Raw genomic sequence first — 14,024 nt, forward strand, 5'->3', positions numbered from 1 at the left:
GCTACTGGTGGCTATACAAGGAGAAAGAGGTGTCAGAGACCTCAAAATAGCACCTGTTGCTTGAACAGGGACTATTTACTCTTTTGCCCTGTTGTTCTCAGGCAGCAGAATTCTACTTCTTATCACTTCAGTGTAAGCCATGGATGGGATTAGTACTGGGAGTACCAACACATGTTCTTGTTTGAAGATTCCCTGGTGCTGTTTGTTCTTTGCTCAGGACAGCGTATGAGTCAAACCTATTGAACATGCTGTTAAGATTCTAAGGAAAAGAACTGGCACAGTCCCAGTCCATGCCCCTCATCTCGCCTGAACAGTAAATGGGAAAAATGCAGAGATCTCAATTGATTTCCACTAAACAGGCAGTTAATTCCTTTTCTAGTGACTAGCTGATTGCCTGGGTGATGAGGATCAAAGGAGAAAGCAGGCTGGAAAGAAAGCCAGTCAGATTTACCAGGGAAAGGACAGGAACTTTATAAAAAATGATGCTGATTACTGACATGAGAAATGTTGGGCTCTTGGAGTGTTCAGGAACACTGGGCTAGGGATCTTACTGCACTCTGTAAGACTGTTTCAGTGTGCCTTTCATGATCTGCCTTACCCACAGGAGGTAAAGCTTATTAGTTGAGGTCTCTGTTTCTTAATTCAAATTCCTTATGCTCATTTACCTTATTTTTGTGATTTTCTTCCTATGTAGAAGTAGCCTCTGAAATAGAGTAATATCTCCTCAGACTTGAGGCATGACCACATAGTGCTGCACAGCGTGTTAGCGAGAAGGGTTAGACATTCACTAACTGCCTTATTCTCTGTCATTTTCTTCAGCGTGAAACATTGCTTGAAGAGTAACCCATTATTGCTACTATCTATGGCACGTTGGCTTAGTTTGTTTCTCTTTGGTTTCTGTCCTGGTGTCAAGTATTCAACTCTTTCAAGGCTGAAGCAGGTCTTCTGTTCAGGAGGTACTGAGTAGCACCTCTTGAAGTTTCTTACAAGTGACGTGGAGATCAAACCACAGTTAAAAACTTAAGAGGCTTGTCCTTGCTTTATAACAATGTTGAGGCTACTAGACTCTGGGGATTCAGGGAATTTAACAGGGTGATTTTGGCTGAGAACTAAATGTATCTCCACATGCAATAAAGGGATAAACCAGAAGATCGGTTTTCACTGCAGAGGAAGCTACAAACAAAACTGTTCTTGAATCTCTCCTTTGACTTGTTACACTCTTTTGCTGTGAAGAGAAGGAAGCCCAAATCATAGTATCTATCTTGGTCAGGGGCATGAATGGATTTAACTCTTACTCTTTTCTTCCTTAGAAACCTATTGAACCCTTTCAGGTATGGATATATCATCTCTTTGGTTGAGTCTTTCAGTGAATGGAAAGTCTACCCCAGTGTAAGCCCCTGGATAGACTGGAAAATTAAGAGTTCCCCTTTTAAAGACAGCTGATAGCACTGACAAGCTGGTTGTATCATCAAAGGGTAGAGTAAGGCGATCAGGTATGCCTGGCTGGCTGTGTGGAACTTCCTCATTCTAACTGCTGGATGCAGTGATACAACACATACATGATGGAAATGATAGTTGTAACCATTTGGGGGATTGTGAACAAGTGTAGGAGCATATAAAGCTGAGTTTTAATGCTCTCAGAGGAAACTCGGAACCCATTTCAGCATCAAGGGATATTTCAGCTGCACAGCTAGGCAGCAATGCATTTCCTGGCTCCAGTTTTTATCTTTCTTTTTGCAGAGGAAGGGAAAGAGATCTAGATCTTTAATTTATGTCCTGCAAAGGCAGAATGCAGTTTGTACACAGCAGGAAAGAGCTCTTCTAATTGTCCTGTATCCCACAAAACCAGAGAGGATTTGAACATCAAGTAGTTTTCTTTTTACTTTCTCAATCTTCTTGAAGTTCAAAAAGTTCTTAAAGCAATAGCCCAAATATTTTAAATAGCCCAACAGAAATGTCTCCAGTTCACATAGCTCTCAACCTTCCACACCTAAGAGGAGTGCTCTGAATCCTGTCTGACAGCAGACACATTGCTGTGACCACCTGGGCAGTGTTTTCTGAATGGCTTAATTTCACCTCTGACAAACACAGAGCACACAGCACACCAAACACAGCCCAGTAGTGCTAAAAGGACCACATGGATTAGATGGTACAACGCAAAAAGTTGCACAAATTATATTAAGACTTTTATCTTAATGCAGGATACACATGCTTAGTTAAAAATACAGAAACATGAAGAAAACGGTAACACTATTAGTACACTGGAGTCCCTCAAACGTAACTGGAAAAACCCTCTCAAATATTCTGTACACTTTTTCTTTTTACAAAACATTTGAAAATGCCAGTCCTATAAACTGATATAAAAATATCATTTCTGAAACATTTCCCTAAAACCATTGGAAGTTCTGTTTCACGCAAAAACAAACTATACATTTCAGCACTGCCCCCCCTGCCCAGATGAGGTAATTGATCTTAGGTGCAAAATGAGCTGTAAATGCAGTAATGCTGTAGCAGTCCTACTTGAGCTTCTATAGCTGATCATCAGTTACCTGTTAAAAGCCTTTTAAATTTGGCCTAACCAATGGTCAGCCTACTGTGGCCATGCCTCCCCTTTGTAAATGAGAAAAAATGAAGGCCTTTCTGCAGCCCTATGCAACGAGTTACTTGTTTGTTCTATAGTGTTGTGCTAGTGCAGTGAATCTCATCTTACGGTCTTAGCTCATCTGGAAACATCTTTGAAAGGTGCACTACAAAAAGCAAACCTACTGTTCTAAGATAATCAGGTCCTTTGTCTTTAATTCTGCTTTGAAGTCAGTGTAGGCTTCACAATGCGAAGGCAAACTCATCCAGCTGATCAGGGTTCAGCTGCCAACAGATCTTTCTTCTGGCACACTTGAATGCAACTGTGCAGCACAGCCTGATTCTCAGAGTATATGCTGACAATTAGCAGGACCTTAAATAAACAGGATTCTCCTCATGCCAAACTGTGTGATAGGAGAATTATCAATTACTTTACAACCTGAACAGAGCTTCTCTGAAATCCACATTGAGTATCTTCTTGCCAAGGCCATATTTTTAAAATGGTATTCACCTAACATTTACTTATGTTCTGAATTCTGATATTCTTTAACTCAGGGAGTTGGAACTGCTGAAGATGAGGGAGTCTGAAGAAACTTCACATGAGTTTATTCTTCCCCTGCTAATGAAAACTAATGTTAAATTAGTTTCCTTCATGGTATTAATGCATTGTCCTTCTAAATCCTGAAATGGGTCCAAGCAAGTACTTCAGTTGTTCTTTATACCAAGTGCTCTCAATTAATATATTTATGGGAATCAGAAGCAGAGAGTTTTACATATGTTATTGTGATGTTTACCCTTTTTTCCATCTAGTTTCCTGTTTTTCAAGTCATTAGAACTGTATTGTATATGTAAAGCACTGACAGTTTTCAAAGCCGTGTATGATTTTTCTCCTTTGAATCTTCACAATACCAGTGATAAGAAAGTAGTTCCCCAGTTCCCTCCTCAGACTGCAGCCAGGATGAAAAGGGAATTGTAAAATTCCCTTTGCTGTTTGAAGGCTTTTCTTCCCTCTTAGATGATCAGCTACTATGGACTCTGCTGAATGGCAGATTTGAGCTTCATATTTGAATGCTCTTGTGCTACACAAATACCAGGTTTAGTTACAAATTGTACTGGGCAATTTGATTAATCAGTGATATCTTAACAGTATGCCTATGTGCATTTGTGAATAAGCTGGTCTGATGAGCCCTTTGTTGGGTTAGAGGTTGGGGTTTTGGCCCTTTTACCACTGAACCATAGCCAGGTGTCAGGCAGCTATAATGCCAAGGGTTATGACAGATGAAACAATGCACGTGCTGTAGGAATGGTTCAAATTATCTTTACATTGACACTCTTGTTAAGCCTTTCTAGTTTATATCTTAAAATTGCTTTACAACTAGGAAATATTCCCGAATCAGCACTATTTGGTGATAAGACAGGGTGACAGAGGAAAAAGGATTTGCGAGAATCCAGGTGGATTTTTCTTTCCAATGTTTTTTATTCTAAATGGAAAGAAGATGTATCCATGTCTAAATCTGTGGTTTCTGATCTAAAAATCCCACTATTTCAGTCTGAAAATGACTGCTAGAATATGAAAATGACTAATGCTAATAGACAGCCAAGGCCAGGATGTGAATGGCAGTTCATACCTTTGCAAATGCCATGGACAACATCAGACAAAGTGGGGCCCATGCACAATTCCTGTTGTAGCCAAATGGGGCTGGATGGGGAAGGGCCGCCCAGTATCCTGCAGCACCAGGCACTGCTGCTTCATCTTGTACAAGCTCCTTTGTCAATGTTATTTCTTTCTTCATCAGAGCCTGATAGGGAAAAAAAAGGTTTCTAGGCCCAGAACAATTTTCAGACAATATTTTTCCCTGCTTGCTTCTACTCCTTTTTCTCCTTGTGGCTGTATTTATGATCAGATAGAACTGTCTTTACCTTTCTCATCATTTTCTTCTTATAAAGATATCAGTTGTTATTGTGTCTCAGGCTAATGAATCAAGCTTTTCTGGTCTCATCTTCCAGAACTGTATCCACTTTATTGATGATACCATTTTAGTATCTGTCCTCACCATCCAGCAACTGCAGTTTCTCTTTGGCCTCTGCACAGTGGCTTGAATCTTCATCATCATCTTCATCCCCACTGGAAATCTGTCTCCTAGTGCAGGATGAGCTACCAAATTGCATCTGAATCATCTATAATCAAGGCTCTTTTGTTATCAATTACAAGACATGTAGCAAAATACTTTGTTCAGTCTTCAAGGGCATGAGTTCATATTTGTACTGTCAGCTTTCATCCCATTCATTTCATCCCCTTCAGTGTGAAGAGTCTTCCAGGCTTTTTTTTGTGTGCACTTGGATCCATATGAGTGCCTCTCAGCTTAACACCAGCCCCAGTCTCACAGTACTTGTGCTCCAGGTACTAAGCAAATTCAGTTACAATCCTGACAGAAAAGAAATTCCACTTGCAGCTGCCACCCAACCCCCTCTTTCTTTCCTGTGTTGCCTCCTCTCCTCTAGCCAGCTGCTTACACACCTCATCATCACGCTGCTAGTTTCCATTTTCTCCATCTGACTGTTTTCCATACTTCCAGTGTATCAGATGCTCCAGATCTGCCATCAGAATTGCTCAGTGTGGAGGGCCTGATTCTCACTTTGCTTTTGGCCATGGAAATCCTGCAGTGCTTATCGACTCTCTTCACTTGAGAGGGCAATGTACAAGCCTACCTGCATTTTCCACCTAAACCTGTTTTTTTCCAGTATTGCATTCAAACCCTGTCGTGTTACAGCATCAAAACAGTTTTTCTTGTCTATGTTAATAGGAAGTCTGCAGTGAAACCACATCTGTGGCCAACACTGCACAAACAGGAAGAGTTTAGCTCTACAATGCCAGATTGAACTGACAGCAAAACCCACTTTTCCCTTACAGTTTAAACTGTTAACTCTTCATTGCTCCATGCAAATAGCAGAACTTAAACTGATCAGAAGAACTTAGAGCTAAGGAACTAATGGGTATAACAGAAAAATAAGATCATACCTTATTTCCTTAGAATATAAACCAACTTTTAATAATAAAAACTTCTATCACATACATTTCAGTGGAAAACAGTGCACAGTGTAAATGCCCTTAGCTGCTCTGCTACACATCTTTAATGTTTACAGTGACTGTGTAAGCCTGGGCTGAGATCCTGAACAGGCTGTAAGATTGCTGCAGTTCTGCTAAGCAGAACTGATGCAAACAAAGCAAGGACCTTGGCCTATGTGTTCTTTTTATTTTGTGGGGTTCCTACAGTTCTTCTAATGCTAAGTACATTTTAAGTTGAGGATTCAGTAAAGAAACACCCATTGCTTTTTGGAACAGCAAATGGCAAGAGTCCAAACTCCTCCAAAATTAACAAAAAAGTGCATTGAAATAATGACCTGCTGCTCTGGCTGCAGTACAGATAGACACTTGGTTAACAACCCTTGCATCTGACAGCCAGTGACTGGTGGGTTGTCCTAGCTCCCTGCAACAGGTTGCTCTAGGTCAGAGGAAATAGGTAAGAGCTAAAAACAAACCACGGTTCTTCCCCAGAATTAGCAGTCTGTGAGTGAAGGGATAAAAAATGAAGAAACAGGGTTCCGAACAATCTGCATCTCCAAGCTTGTCACAAACCATTTTGTGTTGAAGTGTAGATGAAAAAAAAAAAAAAATCACAAGAGCTACCAATCCAAATGGAAAAAGACTAATTTTAGATTTTCACTTGGTTTGGATGTTAATAAAATAAAATAAAGCCAGCTAAGAACCAAACAACATCACAAATAAAACCCCCAAACCTTTATTTTCTACAATGTACATCACTGCAAAGCGCTTCAGGATGTCCTGACTTGGAACTGTTCCAAAGGAGGCTGTGGAGAACCAGAGTCATGGTGAGTCCCCTGCACACCCTGGCCTGCACCGGCTGCAATTCCAACTCCCTGGGGCTGGGCGGTCGTGTTAAGGCACTCACTCCAAAAGAACCGTATGTCTGTCCTGAGACTGCTGACATGTTTCAATGTGTTTCAGCTAGTAATTTGGGAAAAATTACCGTGCTTAGGATAATACTGACAGGATGGAGAACAATGCTTCAAACAAGAAAAAAATAAAGTACATTATATACATGATTCCTTTTGTCTTTTAACTTAGAAGCACCCCTAATACATCTCAATAACTGTATTAAAGACTACTTAAATATTGAAAGATTTTAAATAATGTAGATTTCTTTTCAGTAAACTGGGAGTAGCTGTGTAACTGCCAGCATATTGGTCCCATTTTAAACAATATAATTTTTATTTAAATCTTGTATATATAATAACATGATCGAAAACACATATGCCACTCCACATAAATAAGTATAGTTCTTCTGACCTGTTTTAAAAACTACATCTGTTCAAATAATCAGGTTATAAGACAGGATTTTTTTTTCCTTTGTGAAGTTTCCTTTAAAATCTTTCACTCCCAGTTTCTCCTCTTAAATAGTTCTGTATTTCCAGAGTACATAACAGGGCATTAGTAAAAAGAGTTAATCAAAAACCTGAAAGCTACAGTAAGTAAAATGAAGTAATGTTAGGAAGGATTATGGAATGTATACTCTGCAGCATCGGGAGATCGCTTCTCACTGGGCTGAAGTGAAAATTACTCCAGAAGACATTCTTGATGTTCATGTTTGAATAAACCATGGATTGTGCTACTCATCATTCAAAAGTGCAGGTCAGTTCATGAAAAAGTGGTGTTTCTGAGGCTGTTGCTCCAGAACACTGACCAAAACTATGCTGGCAATTAAATGGATGCCAGGTGCAGTACGGGGAGCATGAGAGGAGGCATAACCAATCCGTATCTTGAAGTCCACTACACTGAGGTGGCAGCACACACAAGTCACCAGTAAACCTGCACTGTCTTGAAAGAGCTGTCACTTTGCCAGGCATCTAGGAAATGGCAGTAATACCCACCTTAGCTCTGGGGTATTTGTTTCGTGGATTTCTTCAACAAGTCAAAGAAATACAAGAATCCCTGCGCACGCTGCAGGAGCTCAGAGGTGGGTTCCTGATGTCTGGGGCCAGCAGGTTCATCACCGACTAACCCGCAGCAGAAGAGCTCCTCTCTGGGCTCAGCACCATTGGTGGTGGTGCTGTGGGGGTACCTCAGGTGGGGCTGCTCCTGGCTGAACACTCCACTGATGCTGCAAGGCAGGTGCCTCCCTCACCTTATAAATCTCCATCTGTAGGTGGCTGGCACAACCTATAGAGTCTTTAAGGCAGATGAAGTCAGTATTAGTTATGGCAGTAATTAATTAGTACGGTATTAAATATCACAAGGATGGTAAAATAAAATTACTGGCATAGTAAATGAGATACAACTTCTCCTTTATTATTCTATAGGCTTTAGAGCTAATCCAGTATCAAGAATACCACTGTTTTTAATAACTGCAAATTCAGAAGTTCCACTAGTAATTTATTAATTAAAGTATTTACAGTCATTGCTTAAATACTATTTGAGACCTTCCCTCACTCCCTTTCAATTTGACCCAGTTTGGGTCTTCAGTAGTCCCTTTTTTTATTTCTTTTGCTTTAAACCCAGATGGCCATTTTCCTGCACAAAAAAGCTCATAGACTGGGCCACCCAACAGATACAAGCACATCTGCTTGTTGACATGAACAAACTTTAAAATCAGTAATTGTGCTTAGGTTTTCTCTAAAAATACATCTTACTTGTCATTTGGATAGTACTGGTTGTGGTGGGGTTTTCTTGGCTTTTTCTACTTTACGTTTGAATAAACTCAAGTCTTTCATAACTTCTCTTTCAAGACTCCTACTACTACAGAGTTTGACTAACTTCAAGACTAGGAAATATAATCCTGAGAATTAACATTAATTCCTCAGCTTTCCTTTTAATTTTGCTCAGTTTTATTTCACAGTATGACACTGGAACCCACTAGGAACACATGTATCTGAGCTTTATTGCCCTAAAATAATTCAAGTACAGAGTCCTGGAATTTGTCATTGTGATTTAGAGTGTATATGAAAGAAATGCCTCGTCTTAGGATTTGTTTATAAAGCTGTTTCTTTTTGAACACAGCATGCTGTTATGGTCATAAAAATGGACCAAAGTGATGTACAGCCATTAATGAGGCAAAAGAACTGTGCTGCTAAAACGCTGATGTAGGACACTGGGGACCTGGCAAAGGAGCCAACACTGACCTTTATTTTATTCCTTTATCCAACAGAAGGATAAAGCTCTAAATGCAAAATGTTGTTCTTTTTAAGGTCTCTGATTAAAAAAATCAAGGCCAGACTGTTTATTAGAGTAAGCATCACAGTCCCCAAAGTTTGCAATAATTTCCTATAAACATTTGGAGGAGCAGATGGGGAAAAAAAGGAATGAGGTGGGGCTTGCTTAGACCAACTGAGAAGTCTTAACAGGTGAATAAGATATCACTGGTTTAAGGAAGTCTTATTAACACTGGAGTGACATGTTCTTTGGAGGACTGCAGCACTACCAAATACACTCACTCTCACTCACTCTGAAGTGCTTTTCAAAGTTCTCTTTTAGACTACTACTGTGGGGTTGCTCTGCCTCAAAGCATGTGCTCTTCAACCTGCTCTGCCATAACTAAGCAGTTGAGCTCTGCTAAGCACACAACAGTGTTAGCGTATGAATTATGTCTGCTTATCTGCAGTCAGATTTCCCATTCTGGATTTTGGCTTTCTGAGCAGCCCACAGATGGCTGTCAATCACTGGCTTTGCCAACACACAGCAACAGTCCAAAAAAGACTCCTCTCTCTAATCAGTTATGTTCTATTCAGAATATGTAGAAACCTTTGAAGTTAATGATCTGCAAATGGTAAGCAGCAAAGCTGATTAATCTACAGAGCACTCAGTACAGTGAGAAAGAAACCAGGACTTTTTTCTTTTTTTCCTTCTGCTACTAAGGAGATCTTTGGTTGTAACAGAAACGCCCCAATTGTTACAGAAACATAAACCCAGCACTCAGATAAAATGCATGATGCATAATAACCTACCGAGGTGCACACTGTGGCATTTGGTCCATCACTTTCAGATTCTTGGCAGAAATTTCAACCCTTGGTCCCTAAGGAAACAGAGGATTTATGGCACTGACAGTATCGATAAAGCATCTGATCCTTAGGGGAAAATATTATAATGGGAGTATGGTTTCTATTTGCGAATCCATTAACTACTTGTAGAAGATTTGGAATCCATTGGGTGGATACATTAGTCATCTGTGTTTACTTAAAAGATGGAATTAGTCCCAAAGCACTTTACAAGCACGCCTGTCTGACACTAGGGAATTTCTGCTATTTAACACTGTGACTGAGACTCAGTTTTTTTAAATACTGAAATTGTCCTGAATATGCTGCATAACCTCTCTAACCATCAAGACATACACTTTAAATAACGTAGACTGAGGCCTATACTTTTATTGCTCGAATGGCTGTACATGCAAAACTTAATTTATTCCTGTCAAATATATGTGTAGCTCTTCAGACACAGAAGTTTGGCTATATGGGTTTGCAGTGTACAAAATACAGTGCCCCACTGAAATAAACTGGGTGTTACTGGAACAAAACCAGTGGCATGCAGCAGACACACAGCCAGATACTTACTTGCTTCCTCATGATGTCTGTAGCTTGCATGATACACTTGGGCAGAAGTCCGTGACTTCGCGCCAGTATGGCTGCTTGTTCCAGGGACACACTCAATGTACTCCTGAACATGGGGACAGGAGATAGATACTCAATCACAGATCATATTTAAAATTTATAAATAGATATACTTAACAGGTAAGTGTCCTGTACATAACTTCCATTAGCTGCTGTTCTTATATTTACTTTTTTAGGGTTTTTTACTTAGGAAATTAGTGCATGCCCAGTCTTTGTTACACCCAGATATTGCAGTTACTACAAGGCTTTCTTTCCCTGCTCTTCTGCATCAATTCGTATAAAGTTGTTCTCAAATCCATCTTTCCTTTACTCAGTGGTTTTGAGACACTGAAAGAGCAGTGGTGTGTTCAGAACCAATCGTTGCACACACCAAGATTCTAAAGCTATTTTTGACCAAGATTCAAAAGGTCTTTTTGAGCAACTTCCTCCATTTTCAGGGTGTGACTGAAGGCAGCGTGGACTGAAAGCAACATGCAGTGAGATCACTCAGCTGCATTGGCTGATGCACTGAAACGTAAGATTGTGTGTCAATACAATTATTAAGTATTAAAAGTCACAGCCTGTTCTAATGTAAAGATGGCAGTAGCTTCAGGTCCTTATTATATTGCCTTATGATCTACCTTCCTATTGCTTTGCACAGAATCAAATATATTGCTCAAATTTCTAGAAAGGACCAAGTTCTCAGCACTACCACAAAGGCTTCTTAAATCAAACCTCTGCATCCCAGTGCCACACATGGTGATCTGACAGGCTCCAAGTCGGTAACACAGCTCAGAAGATATGGGTAGCAGGCCTGCTCCTGATGTGTTACTGCTGGAATATCCTGACTGTGTTGGTTTTGTATTAATGAAGGACTTCATCAGCCTGCAGAGCTCATCCATTGCATTAATGGGACGAATAAGCTAAAACAAAGCAATAATAAAATGCATCAGTGGCATACTTACACCTTCAGTTATAAAGGCATATGCAGTTCTTTATCCTGTGTCTAAGCACAGTCATCTACACCAGAGTAACTGCCACACAGGAACAACTATTTAGAATATATATGAACTTGGAAGTGCAAAAATACAATTGCTTAAGCTTGGGGCTGTTTTCTGCAATTATCACCACTCCCATAGGCTGTTTATACACTGTATATTACAACTGCAAAGCTAGTCTGATTTTTTTTGTCTTCCCTAAAGTAGCATTTAATGCCTTACAAGCATATCTTCACATATGGCACCTGCCCCGGTTAGACTGCCTTTACATGGGATGTTGGGACATGCTGTTTTCCTGTAGGCTTCTTCTATAGAGGACAATTAACTCATTCTGTCTAAGATTAGATGCCGTCTTTAGCAGGGGCAGTCAGGACAATATGGAGTCTCATTAGTTCCGAAGTTAAGGGGTTTGTGTCTGCCCTGCTTCTGCACAGTTTCTTCTAAACAAATGAACTGTAGCCAAGCTTCAGAGAAATTCACATCACTTTTTTAGGGTATGGAACATTCTTTAAAGGATGTTTGGGTTTGTACAGGTCACCTGAATGGGTATCCCACCACTGGACTGAGAGATGTGAGAGAATGCGTTGTAGAAATAAACACAGTAACAATACCTGGTCAATCTTCACTGCAGTAGTGTTGGAATCAGTGGGCAAATTTGATCTCTCTAGGTAAAATGTCCTGGAAAAAGGCCAGCAAGGACGCCATTAGTTGGCGGGTCTTATTTGTAGCACATACATATATAACATCATATACTATCATGTACCAAACAGCTGGGAAGGCTATGCCAGAAATCCTGTACTTCAAGATCTGCTTTCTTACCGAAGCACCATTTTGATAGCAGAAATTTACTGAGTCTGTACTAAAATATTCCAAATCCCCTTTTTTATGTAATTTTAGCTCTGCACAAAATTCTGCAGTTCAATAAGATGGGAATTTGATCCTATACAGTGTGCTGCTTCAGAACAAGCTTAACTCTAGGAAGAAAACAAGTTTCCCACACAATGAGGAGCTCCAAAACCAGTATTTGTACAGAAATCACCATCCCCAGAATCTCCTTTTCATTAAATGTTAAGGTCCTTAGCAAGGAGTGTTCTTTCAATGTCTTTTAAGGCAAAGGCGAAGTGTGAAATACCTGAGTTTACGGTAGTATTGCTGCACTTTGTCAAGTGAAATACTATTAATTTGCTGTGGAAGTTCTTCTAGAGGTGAGCCAGCCAGTTGTGATTGCCCCTCTGTACTCTCCAGAGCTGAAAAAGACAACATTTTACTAAACCTATGAGTTTTCATTTTAATAATTTATTTATATCATCTCACTGCCCAGCAAATGACTGCTGGACCACATCAAGGCTGATTCTGTTACTGCATAAATTTAATGCTTTTCCCAGTATTGGAATATAGTGGTAGCATCCTAAGGTGAGCTTCACAAAACACAGTACCACCTCACAGCAATTATTCCACATAGCAACCCCTGGAAGGAAATTTCCAGTACTGTATTTTGGTGTGAACATTTGCTTATCAAGCCAACTTCTATCTAGCCCAGATGATTCTGCCATAGTATATACTTTGACAAGCACTTCTCTGTGGCCTAGGAACATCTGATACCATAGTAGATCAGATTGTCCATATCAATGTCTCTATGGCGGTTACAGGAAGGCATAAAAAAGTCCTAAACAGGCATATCTTGTTCTTATATATGCATCTAATTCTAATATCTCCCCAGGTCTTCCTAGAATAGAAGCATCTGCTTCTTAAATAGGTCTGCAGTTCTCAGCTGCATTATGTTAACAACTTATGGTCATTCTTTGAGTCTTTTAACATTATCAGATAGATTATTTTTCTCAAGAAAGCTTTTTATAGACACCTTTTGTAAAGAGCACCATGTGCAGTTTCAAGCTTCCCCCATTCTGAAATCGAGAAGGCAGTTTGAAGAAGTAGTAGCTGTCAAGATAAAAGATAACCTTCAAGGCCTGGCGACTTCCTTCGATGTGGTAGAAGACATGAGTATCTGGAGAAATAAAGATAAAACACTGGCTGCTTTACCACAGCAGGAGAAATGCGAAACCACTGCTATCTGAGCTTGCTGAATTATCTAATGACATTTCACATCTCCACCATGAGATGCTTAAGGGAGAGCCTTTACTGAGAGAATGCAGGCTCTGAAATATCACACTTTATAAGATACACAGTTTGCATGACCTGGCATGGTGTTTGACACCAATACAACAAACATGGTTAATAACTGAAATTCCACCTTGTTTCATGGCATCTCGTAGTCAGAAAACTTGGAGAGAGATGTGGCAGGAGAGGGGACAGGACACAAAAGGGCTGGGAGGGACAGTCCTTCTACCTTAGATGATGGTGAATTACACACATCCATCAGGAACTGCTCAGAGTCTCCCATCCCTCCCCGTGTGTGTAATCACACAGGTGAGGTAACAGACCATAGTTACAAATCACAGAGCATGCAACCAGCATCCTGTGATATCAGTCCTGTGGTTTATGCTGTGTGTTTGCTGAGAAAATGCAACAATGCTGCAGAGGCTTTATAGTCATGGAGAATATTAACCCATAAAACAAATGAGAAAAAGAGAGCTTCAAAGAAACAGAGACTACTCACTTGCTACAAGACTTTCATCCAGCTGCTTGAAATAGAAGGCAACTTTGTCCAATTCAGTCAGAGCAACCTGGATGTCTTCCAGCATAGTGCGCTCCTCCTTCTGTAGAGCAAAGAAACAGATATAAACAGGTTGTGATCTGCCAGAGCGAGATTAATGGCAGGAAGGTAGA

General features: G+C 40.1%; 1 protein-coding gene and 1 long non-coding RNA gene across 4 annotated transcripts in view; both read right to left on the reverse strand.

Annotated features, from left to right (window-relative positions):
* Positions 1–2,159: 2,159 nt before the first annotated feature.
* On the reverse strand, positions 2,160–5,261 carry LOC133262384 (uncharacterized). Its single transcript, XR_009741289.1, has 2 exons — positions 4,209–5,261; positions 2,160–2,984 (listed from the first exon to the last, which is right to left on the reverse strand). It is a non-coding gene; the product is annotated as an uncharacterized LOC133262384 (long non-coding RNA).
* Positions 5,262–6,357: 1,096 nt separating this feature from the next.
* Positions 6,358–14,024, reverse strand: part of PREX1 (phosphatidylinositol-3,4,5-trisphosphate dependent Rac exchange factor 1) — a 150,713-nt gene continuing 143,046 nt past the window's right edge. For all 3 annotated transcript variants that reach the window (XM_061441548.1, XM_061441547.1, XM_061441546.1), the window contains exons 33-40: positions 13,855–13,954; positions 13,099–13,242; positions 12,370–12,484; positions 11,849–11,915; positions 10,975–11,162; positions 10,204–10,306; positions 9,601–9,668; positions 6,358–7,828 (exon numbers count right to left, since the gene is read on the reverse strand). In XM_061441548.1, the coding sequence (XP_061297532.1) occupies positions 7,786–7,828; positions 9,601–9,668; positions 10,204–10,306; positions 10,975–11,162; positions 11,849–11,915; positions 12,370–12,484; positions 13,099–13,242; positions 13,855–13,954 (828 nt within the window). In that variant the 3' untranslated portion in view covers positions 6,358–7,785. The remainder of the gene's footprint in view (positions 7,829–9,600; positions 9,669–10,203; positions 10,307–10,974; positions 11,163–11,848; positions 11,916–12,369; positions 12,485–13,098; positions 13,243–13,854; positions 13,955–14,024) is intronic.

This window comes from Pezoporus flaviventris, unplaced genomic scaffold (assembly GCF_033815535.1).
Source record: "Pezoporus flaviventris isolate CSIRO_AGI_PZ_B2104156 unplaced genomic scaffold, CSIRO_AGI_Pfla_v1 ptg000213l, whole genome shotgun sequence".
NCBI lineage: Eukaryota > Metazoa > Chordata > Aves > Psittaciformes > Psittacidae > Pezoporus > Pezoporus flaviventris.